The following is a 20,668-nucleotide window of genomic DNA, read 5'->3' on the forward strand; positions in this document are numbered from 1 at the left end:
AAAATCAGAATCAAAACATATTTTCATGCTGGAATAATCGAACAGTCTATCTTTCAAAGGATGTTTCTCTCCAACCACTCATCAGGTCAAGATGATCTTGGTGGCGTTGAAAAGCAAACTTTCTGATCTAACTCTATTTTTTTTTCTCAATTTTCAGGGTACATGACTCAAAAATAACATAGGACATAAAAAAGGCATAGTCACTGTAGAGCATATTTTTATTCCAGTTTTGAAATACAAAAATGGAAACCTTAGAAGGGTTTTCGATTCTGACTTAAAATAGAAAAGATACAGGCCTATGTATCAACTTTACAACGACTATAAAAATGTAACTTTTCTTCATTGAATCAAAGAGATACAGACCTGAGAATAGATACTATTCTGCAAAAAACAATCACATATTTGAAAAGAAATTCACATATATTAAAAAAAGTGCATGTGAGAAAGGTAAAAAGGTCTTTTTACGTCTAAAAATTTATGATTTTGAACATGAAAAAAATATCAAAAATTATAATCTATCTCATAAAATGTGTCATATTTGTTGTACAGTAGTCATGTTTTGCCAAGGAACACCCCCCCCCCCCCCCCCACTGACCGCACCTTGGCTGGCTTCCAATTGGTAAAACCCTTAAGGTCCCCCTGCCCACCGGGGGAGTACACCCAGCTTCGACCTTGCGGCAAGGGATGTCACCCTTGGGTTTCGAACATGTGATGTCCCATCAACTTGGTGACATTCACGAGTCACCCCTACCAGATGAGTGGAGCCCTTGTGGCAGATCTTATTTAGACTCTCCCTGGGCCCAGCCCAGCTCGTTTACTCTTATCAAGGCTCAGGCTGCACAAAGCAGCCCAAAGTTGGCCCGTCTCGGGTTGGATACCCCACCCAATGCCTCACTTGGATGAGTCATCTCGACGCCCTTCCCGCTTTGACAAAGAGATTATTATATAATAACCGTACAACGGGGTAAGAGTACCTGCATGTCCAAATTTCTCTCTAATTTAATGTCACTCCAGCCTAATATTCCAAATTTTCAAGTCACTCTAGCTCCACCAAGAGCAGCACCTACCTGTTCAAAGATAGGTAGCACAAGCTCAAGGCATGAAACTGTAACATTTTTCATTTTAATTGATTTGGAACAATGTTGTCAGAATCGTCTGGGACCCATCAACTCGATTCAGGGAATCGGGCGATTCAGGCCTGAGTCGTTTTGAATCAGCCAACTTTTAACCACAGAAAGACGTCCAAAAATTATTAAAATAGTATTACAAATATTAAAAAACTTTTAACCATTCTTTATATTTATGTGGAAATTAGCCGGTTCAGGTTTGTTTCATATCAATTTTCTGCCGATACAATACGAATTGGCCAATTCAGGCGGATTCGCAAAGATACTGACCATTGATTTGGAAATCTGAAACAATAACAGCAAAGAGTTTGAGAGAGAACTATAAATCGGAGATATGCACTTGCAAAAAAGGAAATTTTATAGATTAGATTAACAAATAAAAGGAATTCTCTATCATGGAGGAAAATACATCTTGGGACCATTATTGTTCACTGTGAATATCCCATTAGAACCTAAATTGGGACAATTTGAACATGGTAGAGGCACTCGAGCCATGGTAAAAAAGCTTCACACTTTTGGAAGACGAAACGTCAATTAAAAGAATAGATAACAATACAAACTGTAACTCCCCAAAATCAACTGCAGGTCCTCAAGCTAGAAGAGAACTTGAAAATAGGTCTTTGAAGGAGCAACATAGACCGGGTACCAGGCATTTGAACAGGTAGAGTTCTTAGGGATGACCAATCATGACCCGAGTTGGCTCCAACTGTGGAATGGAAATGTTCTGAGAAACTTATCTTCTCCACATTGAATTTTATGACGCAAGGTGCTCAAATTGGTGACAGTCTGCTCCAACTTCCTTTAAGGCAGTTACCAACTTAGGCACCAGCTTAGCCAGCATCAGCTTGAACCCAACAGAGCTCCCATAATCACTGCTCTTCTCACTGATGTTCGCGTCTTTGGTTAGAGAGCCAACAACAGCACCCTTGAGATATGTATCACATGCCTTCAGTATGTAAGAACCACGCTTCCCAAAATGGAACTTCACTAATTCTTCGAAGTTCTTCACCCATGAGAAGAATCATTGAATCAGCCAAAACAATAAAGGAAAATAGAAAGTCGAGAGTCCTATAAGACAATGATTAATTATTTGAACTAACAGGATACTCCCAAAAAGTTGCAATAATATGCACATGTTGAGTTTGGAGATGAGAAAGTAAATTTGGAGTGTAGGCTAGTTTTTTGTGAACAATCTGCAATAATATGCACATGTTGATGCTGCTAAGAACTTAAAAGTTCCCAATGGTTCAAAAAGTGGAATCTAGGCACTTATAGGAGCGGGTTGAAGACAAAAATGATCATTTTGATCCATTTTTTCAGACCTAAAGCTCAAAAGACTCGTCTCTACCTTTTTTAAATCAAACCATCCTTAAAATTTAAGGATTTGCCTAAAATTAGGGCACTGCAAGGGCCGGCCTGGCTTGTATTTCAAACAGGACAGGCCTAGGCCCAGTTCAGGTCAACTTGTCTAGCCCATGGCACGCCTTTTAGGCCCATGGGCCGAGCCAGCCCATGTCAGGCCTGCTGAATTATGGGCTGTCCCAGGGTCAAAAATCTCAACCTAAGCCCAGCGTATACCAAGCCATCCCATGGGCCTCCCAACTTGTTGCCACCCCTGCCTAAAACTCTACCCTCACCTGCCCCTAGAAAGGTGTTAGCCCTATAAGTGAATTTAATTGTCAGAAATGTACCCTCATCCACCTCCAGAGATGTGCTTTGTGGAAGAATCCATGAGATTGAAGGTAAAATCTTTGTTATTGGACATCGAAAAAGGCCTTAAAGCTCAAAACTGCAAGGTAAGAAGTTCAATCTAAACTATTTAAAGGGTTTTTTCTTATAAATGATTAAATTACTCTCTCTCATTGTCCTTTTTCCAATATAAATGGTATATTTTTGTAATTTTTCACATGCTCATAAATAATTCACTGTTTGGAGCTTTTAAGTTAGATCTATCGATGGACCAAGAAGAACAATTGAGCTTGAGGTTAGGATGAGAACCCTAAAGTGTCTTTTTTATGGGCATGTTACTCATAGTAGACTATAGATTCAAATGCCATATTATAGAGGACGGCAACTTTGTATAATGATGTCTCCTTATTTTTCAGCTAATATTTGTGCTAAGATTGACATGAACTTAGAGAAAATAGATAGAACTCATAAAATAAGGCATAGGTCACACAAGCGCTGCTACAGTTCATCACTTATTTTGAAGGTGAAATATTTGATGAAGATGACCCATTATCACTGTCTCTTATCAACTATTATGTGTTCTGTAATGAAGCTTCTATATAAAACATAAACCATGATACGACCTTTAATTTTGTGATATTTTTGTTTTAGTTATTTATAATTGTATTTATTTACTTATTTGTTCTTGTCAATTCTTTAGTTGTTCATTGTTATATATTTGTTGGTCTGTTAATTGTTTCTTGATAGTTACAATTATTAGGCATGTTTTTGTAATAACACACACACAGAAAAAAAGAAGAGAAGTTTTGGTTTGGGCCGGATCCGGACCCCACCCGGGCCACCGCCCCTCGCTGTCATTAAAAGACAGCGAGGCAGGCGGGAGGAGGGTTACGAAACCACCCTCACCGCCTCTCGCTCTCTGTTCTCTCTTCCTCACCCTCTCGTCCCCGACTCTCTCCCTCACCGCCTCCCGCTCTCTGTTCTCTCTTCCTCACCCTCTCGTCCCCGACTCTCTCCCTCACCGCCTCTCGCCCTCTCGTCTCTTCCCGACTGTCTCTTTCTCGCTCGTCCACTGTCGCCGATGCGGGTGACCCGCGACGACCCGCGACACGCGTACTCCGTCCGGCAGCCTCCCCAGGTACATTCTTCTTCTTCTCCTCTTTCCGTCTCTCTCTCTCATTCCTTCCCCCTCGTTTCTCTGTTACGCAGGGAGGGGAGGGTTGAGTCACCTCCCTGCGACCCCCTTTTTGCGAGGGAGGGGGGGCTGAGCCTCCTCCCTACTTCCGTACGGCAAGGGAGGGGCCGAGCCCCTCCTCCCTGCCCCTTTTTGCTTGCCTTGTTTATTTCAACAGGGGCTGAAGGCCCCTGCCTCTTTTGGTTGTTCTGGCAGGGGCCGATGCCCCTGCCCCTTTTAGTTGTGCCAGCAGGGGCCATTGGCCCCTGCCTTTTTTTGTTTGCCAGCAGGGGCCGATGGCCCCCTGACCTTTGTGCGCGAGCCTATACCCTTGGCCGACAGGCCCGAGAAATCTTTGGAAGCTACATCGTGATGGGGACAGATCCTTACAATTGTTGGTCCCCAACGAGGAATTCCTAGTAAACGTGAGTCATATGCTCGCATTGACTACATCCCTCTTTTGGCAACAAGGGTCATTTGGCCCTGCCCCATCCTTTTTTCGAGTCAATTGGGACGGTTGGCCCCAGCCCTATGTATGAGAGAAGTCGAGTCTTTGCCTTGCTTTTGCTTTTGTCTGGGTTTGCATGTTAATATCGCATATTTGCAACTACGATGGATCTCACTCGCGCTCCACGACCCGAGCCGTCAATCGTGTACATTCGCAGACGTCAGCGAGCTCGTAACTCTCCAAGGTAGGGGAAGATTGCACAAAGGACTTGGACAATTGAATTGAGTTCAATTAACTAAAAAGAACAATTAAATAAATATATATGCATATATATATATATATCATATATATTAATACGAGTACACATTTAACTCAAAGACGTGGTTTCACGATCCTTGTCCTTTACTTTGTCATTGCGCATCGCGCAAAGGTTCTGCGTTGCACTCCTGCTTACGGTCTTTACTTTGCCGTTGCGCATCGCGCAAAGGTTTGGCGTTGCACTCCTGTTTACAGTCTTTAATTGTCGTTGCGCGTTGTGCCGAGGGTTTGCATTGCACTTCTGCTTACCGCCTTTACTTTGCCATCGCGCTTTGCGCCTAGGCTCTTGCTTTTGCATATGTGTTGCTATTGCCTTGCTATTGCAGATGACGTGCAAATCCTTGCTCTTTGCGTATGCCTTAAAGGCATGCTCGTGGAGGATGAAAGGGGCATTTACCACTTTCCCTCTTGCGACAAGAGTTCAGTCGGGAGCGAGCGACACATCCTCGTCTAAGGAGAGGGATACCTCGCAAGGATCCTGGCTCTTCGTGTGCGTAGTCCTGCAGAGTCGACTTGAGATTTTAGAGAGCTGCGCAAAAGCATCAAAGACTGCTCCAAATCGAAGCATTTGGAAGGATGTGACTGGCTGGTTCTGCTCGCCTTTTTGGCATATCTCGGGGGATCCCGAATTGGGGGTTCGAGCGAACTTCTTAGCAGGTGTTCTGTTGAGAAACTCATATCCCGTCTATCGAGGCCGGTATCGAGTCATGCGAGACATGTAGATACCCCGATAGCGGATGTGATTCGAGATAATCACATGCATAATGTTGGCACAAGGTACTGCTGTTTCAGAAGATAAAATAAAGTTGATAAACTTTACATCTTTGTGAAACACTCCTGTTGAGGCTTCTATTGAGGAGCTATACCCCCTTCATCCTAGAGTACTTGTAGTCGTGCACGACACGTCTAGTACTGCGATGATCGGATGAGACGGTCGTGCGACCTCGAACAGTGCTAAATGCAAAATGCTGTAATCACATAAATGACCTCACATTCGCCTTCACAGACAAGATGCTCGAGTGGTTTAAAGACCACAACATAGGATAGGTCGTTAGTTAAGCAACCCCTAACGCACCCATTCGCTTCTGGTTGTTCTGTCAAGAGAGATGACAGAGCGGTACAAAACTCTAATGAACAGGTTGTTAACAACCACCCCACGGGCAATGATCCGGCCTCCCCAGTCATTGGAGTTAAGGAGAAATTGGCTACACAAGTTAGCTCAACACTTCTACAGAAGTTGAATGCATCTATGGCACTGCTTTTCAGCCTCTGGGGAATCCTCTCTCGGCTAAAGCCGTCCCCTTTGGAGCGGACTAAACTAGCTATTCGGGTTATTGAAAACACATAAAATAACAGACGCCCGAACTAGTCTCAGTTGTTTCTACGTTTTGCCTACGCGTACCCGCAGGCCAGTAATTATCGAAACATAAGGTATGTTCACACTGGTCATTGGGTCGTGAGATTCACTTGCACTATTGATTCGCTTGCACTACTGAATCGCTTGCTTGATCGGTAGTTCAGTATGCCACTCGTTGAGCTGTGCACGCCTGTCAAGGCGTTACTCTAGTTGGTTAAACTGCTTACGCAATTCTTTGCGGAGTAATAAGGAGCTTCTCATACTAGTTAAATGCTTATAATAATAGCATTATGTCAGTTGCTACATATTAGCATGTGACTTGCTTTATCCCTTGGTTGAACTGTTTGGTGCTTATCGTAGCGTAGCATTTGTTGGCTTGCATCTCTTATGATTGATGTGATTGCATACAGCTCGTACGCTACGAACTGGTGGCAATTAGGATTGATGTGGCCGCTTGTCTTATAAGCTGTTTACATATTGTGATATAACTGCTGCCGTATGATTCCTTATGAATGACTTGTGATGCAATGATTTATGCCTTACGATTAATTTAATTACTTGTTGATGGACTGGGCCATTTTATGGTAATTATATGTTTTACGAGCATTGTTATGAGTGCTTGTCTTATTCAGTTGTTTTGTTTGGCTGACGGGTAGAGTTAGTTACCCTTCGCCCATAGAATCAACTGGATTGCCATATCTGCGCGTTCTCATGTATCGTTTACACATGCTTTGAGAGCCTATTTGAGGATTGCAATATTCCTTGTGGCAATAACACGATGCGTAGAATTATATGCTTCTATGTGAAGTGATTCAATGCATATTGCTCATATGCATGCTTGTGCCCATATTGTGGCTACCGACCCCGAGACGGTCAATGGTTTAGAGCAGTCGATTGTATAGATGCGTGTATCACCGAGTAGAGTGTCTTTTGAGGACCTGATCTCCAAAGGATTAGTTGTAAGGGCGTGTATGATCAAGACCAGGTACCCGACTAGAGCGGTAGAATATCTGTGAGGATGTACACTGTCCATGAACGGGTAGCCCCAAAGGCGGTGAACTCCTGTGAGGAAGTGTATGGTCCAAGACCAGGTATACCATCTAGGACGGAATTCCTTGTGAGGTTATACATTTCCCAGACCAGGTGATCCGGCGTTGATCTTGTTGTTTGTATTAGTGGCTATCGACCCTGAGAACGGATATTTGTGTTGATGTGTGTATCGCAATGATTTTCATTGGATATGGCAATTGTTGGGGACCGACTTCCCAAAGGTTTCGCTGCGAGGTTATACATTTCCCAGATCAGGTGACCTGGCAAGAGTGTGACCTAGCTAGAGTGGGAGATCTCTGTGAGGATGTACACTGTCCACGAACGGGTAGCCGCAAAGACGGTGAACTCCCGTGAGGAAGTGTATGGTCCAAGATCAGGTATACCCTCTAGGGGCGGTAATTCCTTATCCGGTCGTATATCTCTCGGACTGAACGATCCAATGTGGATCTTGTGTTTTTGCTTACCATAAAAAGTTATGGTGAACTGTGACGATCTTCTGAGATTGTTTGTGATAGCCAACTATGAATTCATAGTTTCGACTTTCTGTTTTAGCATGATTACATGCATGACTCAGGTGTGAGAATCAGATCGTTAGCGATTTGAGTTAGTGATCATGTTTTGGACTTTCTACGGAAGGGTGAGCTTTTCTGAGAAAGTATGACGCCTTAGTGAGTCGTAACCGGTGACAGTTAGCTGCGTAAGACTTTGAGAGATGAGAATAGATTAAGGTTGTTCAAGACAAAGCGTTTGTTAGAAGTAGTGAGCGACAAACAATGTCCTAATGGTGATTAGATGCAGAGACCTCGTTCTAGGAACAAGAACAAGCTAGTTGCGTGGTGGTTCACAGCCTACGATCAATTGAATCGTATGCTGCGTTTGTCAGTTGTACTGCTTACTTGCTTTGAACTGCTTACTTGTTGTGAACTGCTTACACTACTTACGCGTTTGCACTATTTACCTGCTTGCATTGCTTACCTGTTTAACTGCATATCTGCTTTAAACTGCGTAACCTACTGAATTAAATGTACTTAATTCAGTTTCTTGTAGTCTTTCTTGTGCACCTAGTAGTTTTTCGCGAAACTAACCCATTCTATGGGTACAGGTGATGATTAGGTACACTACGGGCGATGGCGCGATTGTAAGATGGCTTCAAGACTTCTTCTTCCTGCTCTTAGCTCGCGTCCTGGACGCTTGGGTTTGTATCGGATTTCCCTTAGGATATCCGAATCTTGTGAATTTTGGTTCTTTTAGCTAACGTGCCCAAAGTGTTCAGCTTGCCTTATGATTAATCAAAAGAAAAATCTTCCGCTGATTTCATAAACGAACTCTGAAGGAAAGAGATATTTATAGTCTCTTGCATGTTTTTCTGAAAAGGTTCGCAAGTTTGAAATTTGGGGCGTTACAACTTGGTATCAGAGCTATGGGAAGTAAGGATTCTTGACTATTGAGCATCCGCATCGCGCTGTAAGTATGCAATTTTTCTTATTTTATAGATGTTTTTAGCGTTGTTAAGCTAAGTGGCTTGACGCGTTCTGCTTATGTACAAGCATTGCTGGGTTTTTGTAAACTACTCATGTTACGCATGAATAATACATATGTTTTTGGCTTCTTTTTCGAGCTTCCTGAGATTTTGATCTTGGATATTCTTTGTTTACTCTAAGGATGGCAAGAAACTCGAACAAGGATTCGGCTTACGAATGGTCAAATATTAGGGAAAAATACGCTGACTTGTATTTTGACCAATGAATGCAATAGAAATTTCGCGGACGAAATTATTTTAAGGAGGGTAGGATGTAATAACACACACACAGAAAAAAAAAGAGAAGTTTTGGTCCGGGCCGGATCCGGACTCGACCCGGGCCACTGCCCCTCGCTGTCATTAAAAGACAACGAGGCAGGCGGGAGGAGGGTTACGAAACCCCCCTCACCGCCTCTTGCTCTCTGTTCTCTCTTCCTCACCCTCTCGTCTCTTCCCGACTCTCTTTCTCGCTCGTCCACAGTCGCCGACGCAGGTGACCCGCGGCCATCGGCGACACGCGTACTCCGGCGGGCTTCTCTCCGCCAGTGTCCCCAGGTACATTCTTCTTCTTCTCCTCTTTCTGTCTCTCTCTCTCTCATTCCTTCCCCCTCGTTTCTCCGTTACGCAGGGAGGAGAGGGCTGAGTCACCTCCGTGCGACCCCCTTTTTGCGAGGGAGGGGGGGTTGAGCCTCCTCCCTGCTTCCGTACGACAGAGGAGGGGTCGAGCCCCTCTTGCCTGCTTCCGTACGGCAGGGGAGGGGCCGAGCCCCTCCTCCCTGCCCCTTTTTGCCTGCCTTGTTTATTTCAGCAGGGGTTGAAGGCCCCCTGCCTCTTTTGGCTGTTATGGCAGGGGCTGATGCCCCTGCCCCTTTTAGTTGTGCCAGCAAGGGCCATCGGCCCTTGCCTTTTTCGTTTGCCAGCAGGGGTCGATGCCCCCCTGCCCTTTGTGCGCGAGCCTATACCCTTTGCCGACAGGCCCGAGAAATCTTTGGAAGCTACATCGTGATGGGGACAGATCCTTACAATTGTTGGTCTCCAGCGAGGAATTCCTAGTAAACGTGAGTCATCTGCTCGCAATGACTACATCCCTCTTTTGGCAGCAAGGGTCATTTGGCCCTGCCCCATCCTTTTTTTGAGTCAATTGAGACGGTTGACCCCAGCCCTATGCATGGGAGAAGTCGAGTCTTTGCCTTGCTTTTGCTTTTGTTTGGTTTTGCATGTTAATATCGCATATTTGCAGCTACGACGGATCCCACTCGCGCTCCACGACCCGAGCCGTCAATCGTGTACATCCGCAGACGCCAACGAGCTCGTAACTCTCCAAGGTAGGGGAAGATTGCACAAAGGACTTGGACAATTGAATTGAGTTCAATTAACTAAAAAGGAAAATTAAATAAATATATATCATATATATTTATACGAGTACGCATTTAACTCAAGGACGTGATTTCGCGATCCTTGTCCTTTACTTTGTCGTTGTGCATCGCGCAAAGGTTCTGCGTTGCACTCTTGCTTACGGTCTTTACTTTGCCGTTGCGCATCGCACAAAGGTTTGGTGTTGCACTCCTGTTTACAATCTTTACTTGCCGTTGTGCGTTGTGCCGAGGGTTTGCGTTGCACTTCTGCTTACCGCCTTTACTTTGTCGTCACGCTTTGCGCCTAGGCTCTTGCTTTTGCATATGTGTTGGTATTGCCTTGCTATTGCAGATGACGTGCAAGTTCTTGCGCTTTGCGTATGCCTTAAAGGCATCCTCGTGGAGGATGCAAGGGGCATTTACCACTCTCCCTCTTGCGACAAGAGTTCAGTCGGGAGCGAGCGACACATCCTCGTCTAAGGAGAGGGATACCTCGCAAGGATCCTGGCTCTTCGTGTGCGCAGTCCTGCAGAGTCGACTTGAGATTTTAGGGAGCTACGCAAAAGCATCAAAGACTGCTCCAAATCGAAGCATTTGGAAGGATGTGACTGGCTGGTTCTGCTCGCCTTTTTGGCATATCTCGGGGGATCCCGAATTGGGGGTTCGAGCGAACTTCTTAGCAGGTGTTCTGTTGAGAAACTCATATCCCGTCTATCAAGGCCGGTATCGAGTCATGCGAGACATGTAGATACCCCGATAGCGGATGTGATTCGAGATAATCACATGCATAATGTTGGCACAAGGTACTGCTGTTTCAGAAGATAAAGTAAAGTTGATAAACTTTACATCTTTGTGAAACACTCCTGTTGAGGCTTCTATTGAGGAGCTATACCCCCTTCATCCTAGAGTACTTGTAGTCGTGCACGACACGTCTAGTACTGCGATGATCGGATGAGACGGTCGTGCGACCTCGAACAGTTCTAAATGCAAAATGCTGTAATCACATAAATGGCCTCACATTCGCCTTCACAGGCAAGATGCTCGAGTGGTTTAAAGACCACAACATAGGATGAGTCGTTAATTAAGCAACCCCTAACGCACCCATTCTCTTTTGGTTGTTCTGTCGAAGGAGATGACAGAGCGGTACAAAACTCCAATGGACATGTTGTTAACAACCACCCCACGGGCAATGATCCGGCCTCCCCAGTCATTGGAGTTAAGCGGAAAGGGGCTACACAAGTTAGCTCAACACTTCTGCAGAAGTTGGATGCATCCGTGGCACTGCTTTTCAGCCTCTGAGGAATCCTCTCTCGGCTAAAGCCGTCCCCTTTGGAGCAGACTCAACTAGTTATTCGGGTTATTGAAAATACATAGAATAACAGACGCCCGAACTAGTCTCAGTTGTTTCTATGTTTTGCTTGCGCGTACCCGCAGGCCAGTAATTATCGAAACATACGGTATGTTCACACTGGTCGTTGGGTCGTGAGATTCGCTTGCACTATTGATTCGCTTGCACTACTAAATCGCTTGCTTGATCGGTACTTCAGTATGTCACTCGTTGAGCTGTGCACGCCTGTCAAGGCGTTACTCTAGTTGGTTAAACTGCTTACGCAATTCTTTGCGGAGTAATAATGAGCTTCTCATACTAGTTAAATGCTTATAATAATAGCATTATGTCAGTTGCTACATATTAGCATGTGACTTGTTTTATCCCTTGGTTGAACTGTTTGGTGTTTATCATAGCGTAGCACTTGTTGGCTTGCATCTCTTATGATTGATGTGATTGCATACAGCTCGTACGCTACGAACTGGTGGCAATTAGGATTGATGTGACCGCTTGTCTTATAAGCTGTTTACATATTGTGATATAACTATTTCCGTATGATTCCTTATGAATGACTTGTGATGCAATGATTTATGCCTTACGATTAATTTAATTACTTGTTGATGGACTAAGCCATTTTATGGTAATTATATATTTTACGAGCATTGTTATGAGTGCTTGTCTTATTCAGTTGTTTTGTTTGGCTGACGGGTAGAGTTAGTTACCTTTCGCCCATAGAATCAACTGGATTGCCATATCTGCGCGTTCTCATGTATCGTTTACACATGCTTTGAGGGCCTATTTGAGGATTGCAATATTCCTTGTGGCAATAACACGATGCGTAGAATTATATGCTTCTATGTGAAGTGATTCAATGCATATTGCTCATATGCATGCTTGTGCCCATATTGTGGCTACTGACCCCGAGGCGGTCAATGGTTTAGAGCAGTCGATTGTATAGATGCGTGTATCACCGAGTAGGGTGTCTTTTGAGGACCTGATCTCCAAAGGATTAGTTGCGAGGGCGTGTATGATCAAGACCAGGTACCCGACTAGAGCGGTAGAATATCTGTGAGGATGTACACTGTCCATGAACGGGTAGCCCCAAAGGCGGTGAACTCCTGTGAGGAAGTGTATGGTCCAAGACCAGGTATACCATCTAGGACGGAATTCCTTGTGAGGTTATACATTTCCCAGACCAGGTGATCCGGCGTTGATCTTGTTGTTTGTATTAGTGGCTATCGACCCTGAGAACGGTCATTTGTGTTGATGTGTGTATCGCAATGATTTTCATTGGATATGGCATTTGTTGGGGACCGACTTCCCAAAGGTTTCGTTGTGAGGTTATACATTTCCCAGATCAGGTGACCCGACAAGAGTGTGACCCGGCTAGAGTGGGAGATCTCTGTGAGGATGTACACTGTCCACGAACGGGTAGACGCAAAGACGGTGAACTCCCGTGAGGAAGTGTATGGTCCAAGATCAGGTATACCCTCTAGGGGCGGTAATTCCTTGTCCGGTCGTATATCTCTCGGACTGAACGATCCGATGTGGATCTTGTGTTTTTGCTTACCATAAAAAGTTATGGTGAACTGTGACGATCTTCTGAGATTGTTTGTGATAGCCAACTATGAATTCATAGTTTCAGCTTTCTGTTTTAGCATGATTACATGCATGACTCAGGTGTGAGAATCAGATCGTTAGCGATTTGAGTTAGTGATCATGTTTTGGACTTTCTATGGAAGGGTGAGCTTTTCTGAGAAAGTATGACGCCTTAGTGAGTCGTAACCGGTGACAGTTAGCCGCGTAAGACTTTAAGAGATGAGAATAGATTAAGGTTGTTCAGGACAAAGCGTTTATTAGAAGTAGTGAGCGACAAACAATGTCCTAATGGTGATTAGATGTAGAGACCTCGTTCTAGAAACGAGAATAAGCTAGTTGCGTGGTGGTTCATAGCCTACGATCAATTGAATCGTATGCTGCGTTTGTCAGTTGTACTGCTTACTTGCTTTGAACTGCTTACTGTTTGCACTACTTACGCGTTTGCACTATTTACCTGCTTGCATTGCTTACCTGTTTAACTGCATATCTGCTTTAAACTGCGTAACCTACTGAACTAAATGTACTTAATTCAGTTTCTTGTAGTCTTTCTTGTGCACCTAGTAGTTTTTCGCGAAACTAACCCATTCTATGGGTACAGGTGATGATTAGGTACACTACGGGAGATGGCGCGATTGCAAGATGACTTCAAGACTTCTTTTTCCTGCTCTTAGCTCGCGTCCTGGACGCTTGGGTTTGTATCGGATTTCCCTTAGGATATCCGAATCTTGTGAATTTTGGTTCTTTTAGCTAACGTGCCCAAAGTGTTCAGCTTGCCTTATGATTTATCAAAAGAAAAATCTTCCGCTGATTTCATAAACAAACTCTGAAGGAAAGAGACATTTCTAGTTTCTTGCCTGTTTTTCTAAAAAGGTTCGCAAGTTTGAAATTTGGGGCGTTACAACTTTACTAGTCTAACTTTATATTTTCTTTTTTTATCGTCAAGATTTTTATTTTTCTGATCTTTTTGTTTTGTTTTTTGAAATTTTAACTCTTTTGGTGACACGTCTTACAATACAATATAATACAGTTTGATGTGCTCGCACCTTAAACCATTCTGATACACTTTTTACGAAATTAACAAGAAGCCCTTAGCAAGTAGAGATGATTATGTGCATTTGTATGTATGTTTTTTTATAACGCATTTGTATGTGTCACGTTTTGTATAATTTAGTTAGTGTGTCAATTGTAGTTAGTACGTCAATAGGTAACCAGACTATCTTGTTGCAATTTTTGGTAAAGAGAATGGTTATATGAACGTCTGCATGGCTGCCATTAGTGACCGTACTGAAGGCATCAACATACTGAAAAAGGTATAAAACGACTTCATGCAAAAATGAGATATCACAATTCTGAAGAAATTCAGATTTTTCAAGATTTTTATGAAGAAAAATAGGTTTCTTAGAAAGGAACAAAGGAAAATAGGAAATCGTAATGTTTTTATTAAGAAAAATATGATTCTAATAGGAGAAGAAAAGAAAATTGGAAAGTAAAAAGAGGTTTAAAGGATGAAGTTTTTAGAAGTGACTCGAGGCTGAAAGCACTTTTAGAACAATGAAGAAGGAAGAATTTCTTTTTAAAAAAAATAAGAAGCATGATTCGAACAAGTATGTGAGGTTTAAGAAGAAGAAAAGGATTGAGTTCAAGAAAAAAAGGAAAGAACAAAAAAGAGAAGAAAAGAATAAGTACCTGATTAGAAAGAAAATAGATGTAGAGAATCACAAAGACTGTTTTCTTAGATCAACCCTAGCTTAGTTGGAGCTTCTTTACTACTTTGATACCATGTAAACAATGGTAAAAGAGCAAGAAGAAGAGAGGAGAGGAGACCAGATGAATCTTAACCTTTCAATGAGATAGGATTGGATGTTGGATTTTCCATTTAAAATTTATGGTAAATTACAAGAATACCCTGAATCAAATACATAAAGGTTGAAATAGTAAAATACATCAGCCATGTAAGGCATGCAATGAAATACAAAAAATACAAAGAAATGTCTCGTAGAGGCTTGCAAAATACACAAGTAGGAACACCACCGAGGACCACTTATGCGTCAAGATACAAACACAAGCACAATGCCACTAATGGGCAACACAAGAGCATAAACAATGTGTTTGTATTCCAAAAAGAGCTTGAAACAAGAATACCACAAGAACGGGATTACTCCCCTTTATATAGAAAAGAGAGGCCATATAGAGCCCTTGGGAACCACCCTAAATATAGTTGTTGGGGAGGTGCCAACAGCTCTGATGGCTAAGGACCATTATGTCCTTAGCTAGAAATAAAAAGACAGAAAGAGAAAAATAAAAAGGAAAAAAGTAAAAAGTAAAAATACTAAAGTGCTCCTAATGGGCATAGCTTACACAAAGTGAAATGACAATAATACCCCTAATGGGTATTATATATGCATATACAACCATATTATATATATATATGTATGTATAATTTAATACTTCCTCTCAAACTTACAGTGTAACCACTGAAAGTTTGTCAAGTAAGAAATGAAATAAGGAAGAAAGAAGCATCTAAGGTGACTAAAATTCTGATGCTATAAATGGCAAGATTAGCCTTCTTGAGGTGTTCTTCATGAACATAGTGGCAGTTCATCTTAATATGTTTAGTCATTTCATGAAACATGTGGTTTTCAGCTATATAAATGGTGCTCTTGTTATCACAACATAATTGTGAGGGTGGCATCACCATCACTCCCATGTCTTTTAATAATCGTCTTAATCATACAACCACGAACGTCGTGGTAGCCATGGCACGATATCCAGCTTCATATGATGACAAAGAAACTTTTTGCAGTTTCTTACACTTCTAAGACACCAACGAGTCACGTTTAAAAACACAAAAATCAGTGGTTGAGCGTCTATCATTGAGATCTCCTCCCCAATCAAAGTCGGCGTAAACAATTAATTCAAGTGAAGAGGTAGAAGATAGTTAAAGTCCTTTGAACACAGAATTTTGTAAATATCTAATGATATGCATAACGACACTCATGTGCACGGTAATAGGAGTGCTGGAATTAACGTATTGTGTACACTGCATGTGAAATATCAGGTCTGATGATGGTTAAGTAAGGGTCACAATCATCACCTATCACCTGTATCCTATGTCACATGGGTGCGGGTGCGACACGAGTGCGGCGCAATTTCAAAAATTTTGGACACGGGGACTCGGCTATATATATATAACAATAATTCTAGTAAACAATTAAAATTAAATAGCCAAAACTATATAAGATAAAAGGATATTATCATTGTACAGATATGATTTAAATTGACTTGTAATAGTAAACTTCAAGTCTGCAGTAAATTAAGTAGCCAAAACTATGACCTTAATTTTTTTGAAAGTTTCAATTTGGCAATCCCATTTCTTTATGGTAGTTCTTAAGCTAGCTTTTCTAATACTTGTGAAACTAGTATTTTTTTAAACTGGAAAAGCATTTATTTAGCTACCTCAAATGGTTGGGTTACCTTTTATCGTGTTTTATACATATTTTTACATAAGTTGTGAAACAGTCACACAGACTGTGCACACAGTCTGTGCAATGCAGTCTGTGACTGTGCACAATCACACAGACTGTGCACAGTCACAGACTGTGTGCAGTGACTGTGAAGTTGCAGTTGCACAGTCTGTGACTGTGCAACAGCATTGCACAGTCTGGTTATATATTAAAAAAAAAGATATATAAAAAATGTTTTTTTTTGTTTTTTGTCTTAAAAATGGACATTTTTGGACTCGATCAAAGTTGACCGAGTCCAAAATGTGGACAGACTCGACCTTGACTCATTGACTGAGTCCGACTCGGCGTTGACCGAGTCCGAAGCCGCACTCGTGTCCGCACCCGTGTCGGGGCGTGTCGACTCGGGTGTGGCACCTCCCTAGTCGAGTCCGTGTGACATAGCCTGTATCTCATAAAACGGGTCAGACTTATGAAAGCCTAGTAAGTGCATTATGGAATGTCAGAATAAGACTAACATATGCGCTATTTCACAATGTGCAGTTTCAGAATAAGTAAAAATGAGCATGCTGAACTTGTTTCGATAATTATTGACCTATGGATACGTACAAGATAAAACATAAAAACAATTAAGATTGTCCAGGAGTTTATTATTCTATGTATTTTGATACCCCGGACAAGTAGCTAAGTCCGCTCTCAAGGGGATGGCCTAATGACCGAGAGAATTCCCCAGAGGCCACTTGTTACTGGGGGATGCATCCGAACTTCTACAGAAGTCATTGGGATCTACCACCTAGGATAATATTTGATAGCACAGTCCCCTAACTTCGATGACCGAGGACACCAAATTATTGTTACTCGAAGAGCATAGTTGTTAATAACTTGTCCATCGGAGTTTTTGTACCATCCTATCCTCTCACTTGACAGAACCAAAGAATAAATGAGTACGTAAAGTCTTATTTTATCTGACAACTCATTCAATATGCTCTAGTCTTTTAAACCAAATCGAGCATCTTCCCTGTAAAGGCGATCATCTCCATTTATGTGATTTGCTTTTAATCATGGTGCATCATCACACTACAAGGTTATCATAAACCTTTAGTCTAATCATTGTCGTACTAACATGTCATGCATGTTTGATAGTACCACTACGATGAGAAAGATATTGGTTTCTTAGAAAGAAACTCAAACACAACATTGAAAATTACAATATCCCATGCCTTAGACTGAAAAATATCCAAGTCATTCTGGATACAGAAAATGACTTGACATATATAACACTGAAGGCTTCGTAGTCAAAGCCTTTTTGTTATGTTGGTTTAAAGAGAAAACTCAATTGCAAATTCCTAAATCATGCCAATCTCAACTCATTTTAAAGCTCAAATAGGTTGGAAAGGTGTTTAGAGGAACCTTCCAACGCTAGAGAGTTTGTCCGATAAGCACGGACGTAGTAACACTAATACCAATATGCAAGGGAGTTTTGCATTATACTTGGGATAAGCTATGTATAAAATTGATGGATGTTGCGAATATTCAAACGCAAAACACTTGTTTTACTTTTCGAGACATCAGAGAATGCGAGCTTGAAATCTTGCATGTGAAATCTATCGACAATCGAGTTTCGATGAGGATGCACAAATCTGCGTCTTTAAATACATACTAGCATAATTTAAAATAGGCAGGAGTACGCAAAAACTGTGTACTTTATAAAATTATATATGTATGTAAAATACATATATATTAAAGCATAAACTTGTGTACATTACAACACGACGACAAGGTAAATGGCGTAAAGCAGGGCCCGGTGTGTGAAACCACACATCAGGCTAAATAAATTGTATAAGCAAGATTCGGTATACGAAACCGTACATCGAGCTAAATAAATTGCGTAAGTGAGGCCCGATGTATGAAACCGTACATCGGGCTAAGTAAATTGCGTAAAGCAGAAGCCTATTCACGTTACAGCGCGACAGCAAAGTAAATAGCGTAAATGAGACCCGATGTACGGAATTGTACATCAGGCTAAGTAAATTGCATAAAACTGGTCTGTGCACATTTCAGCACGGTGGCAAAGTAAATAGCGCAAATGAGGCTCGATGTACGAAATCGTACATCAGGCTAAGTAAATTACATAAAGCTGGAGCATGTGCACATTACAGCATAGCGACAAAATAAATGATGTAATAAAAATGGGACAAGAATACGCAAAACTGCGTCCTTGAGTTAAAAGCATACATATATATGTATTTAATGTATAATATATATACATATATTAGAAATGTTTCTTTATCAATATCGAGTGCATTTTCCCCTACCTCAGAGATTGTCTGAATCTCTAATGATTTCAAGCGTACGTGGCAGCTCGAACGTGACTCGTAAAGCATACCACTCGAGCAGAGACACATATGATTTTGCACCGAAATGCATGCCCATTGGTCGTGAGAACGGATCTCATTACGATGGTAGCACAATTCTCGAAGCAGTTGCGACCGTGGGGCAGTGCATGGTTCCCGAGGAGTGGTACTGACCACGGGGCCCACTTGGCCCGGTGGCAGCGATGGCTTCCTTTCTGCACAAGACAAAGGAAGAGCCGATCCACTCTTCTGGTCTTGCCAAAACAAGCGAAGGGACAATAGTCCACTGAAAAATGTGAAAGGAGGGCGAGTTGTCGAAAGCTCTGTCGCGGATGAACGCGACCGTCAAGCTGTGCGCAGAATCATAGTGCAAAAGCAATACAATATAGAAGGTTACTATGATATTGTAGCCTACTTCGCACCGATCTACCAAGGTATTGGTAGATTCACTGATCTCGATCCTCGGTGTCCTAACTCCTCGTACGACATAGAACCTATGCACACTAAGATCAACACCAACAACTCTCGAACAACACCAAAATCCAGTTGACAACAGGGCAGAAGAATCACAACTAGCATATAGTGCATAACCCAACAAAAACAGTGATCAAAAGGCCGTTTTTACGCCTTGCTGCCATAGATCTGACCGAGGTTCGGGAGGGAACCCCAAGTGTCCTAAAATCACCTCATGTCTAGGAACACGTCGACTCTTTCCTCTGCTGAAAAAAATGAGACGTTAATATTGCAGATTCTGCGTCAATCTTTTGAACGAGATTCGAACACCGTTGCTCTACCGATTTGAGCATGTAAGTAGTCAATTTCGGGGTGCTTGAGATGAGGAACCTGAATATCAACTTATTTCAAATCCTTATGTGACATTCTAACCAGAATTTAGGCCGGAATTAGCTCACCAAAAAAAGAGAAAAATAAAGATGGTGATGATGGCTATGGTGGTCCTCCGGCCACCTGATTGCAACAAGGAGAGGTGCACGGTGAAAACGAGAGGGGAGAGGCGAGGGGCGGCAGCACCCCTGCTGGCCTCTTGTCGAAAAAAACAGAGGGAGCCGTGAGTGGCGTCCGATAAGGTGAGCAAGGTGGTCGGTTGGGGGTCTGCAGCAAAGACATCTGAGGAGGGTGTTGGTCTGCCGGCTGGAGGGCATTGGTGGCGATGATGGTGGTAATCGGAAGGAACTCCGATGGAGGAGGTTGGCAGAAATGGTGGATGTGGTGGCAGACGGGTGGCCACCGGAGTAGCTGCCGGTGGTGTCTCTCGTAACACTGAGAGAGACGAGAGGGGGAGAAAAGAGGGAAGTCGGATGGAGGAAGGAGGGGAAACCACTAGTGGTGGTTTCCGGCGACCAGAGAGAGAATTATGTGAGAGAAGGGGAGGGTTATCGTGTTTTTTTTAACGAAAAACCATGGGAGGAGGGGTTTAATAGCCTTTGTGAGGCAGTGGGGTTGTGGGTGCTTGGAATTGGGTTGGATCCATTTGGTTCCAACCTCAATCCAAAGTGTTTAAGATATTTTTTAAAAAAACTTGTGAATGGGTTTTGGTTGGATTGGGTTGGGTCCATTTGGATTCAACTCAATCCACCATATATATATATTTATTATATATAAAATTTTATGTGGTTGGATTTGGATTTTAAAATCCAAATCCAAATCTAAAACTTACTTTAATGCCAAATGCATATATATGGGTTTGGTTTGAGATTGGGTTGGGTCCATTTCAGATCCAACTCCAATTCAAAATGTTGTAAACATTAAGTAGTGTGTAAATTTAGTTGGGTTGGGTCCATTCCCAACCCCCATATTATTTTAAAGAAGACCTTCTTTGGGTCTAATTTGGATCTTGGATCCAAATACCATTTATATGTATCTCTTTATATA

The 20,668-nt window shown here is 42.4% G+C and overlaps 1 protein-coding gene across 1 annotated transcript in view; it reads right to left on the reverse strand.

Annotated features, from left to right (window-relative positions):
* Nucleotides 1-1,462: 1,462 nt before the first annotated feature.
* The window catches only part of LOC149835737 (putative ubiquitin-conjugating enzyme E2 23), a 47,642-nt gene continuing 28,436 nt past the window's right edge, over nt 1,463-20,668 (reverse strand). The window contains exon 9 of the mRNA XM_090008723.1: nt 1,463-2,130. Within this exon, the coding sequence (XP_089864849.1) occupies nt 1,882-2,130 (249 nt within the window). The 3' untranslated portion in view covers nt 1,463-1,881. The remainder of the gene's footprint in view (nt 2,131-20,668) is intronic.

Source organism: Nuphar pumila, chromosome 6 (genome assembly GCF_984573655.1).
Source record: "Nuphar pumila chromosome 6, dmNupPumi1.hap1.1, whole genome shotgun sequence".
In the NCBI taxonomy this organism is placed as follows: Eukaryota; Viridiplantae; Streptophyta; class Magnoliopsida; order Nymphaeales; family Nymphaeaceae; genus Nuphar; species Nuphar pumila.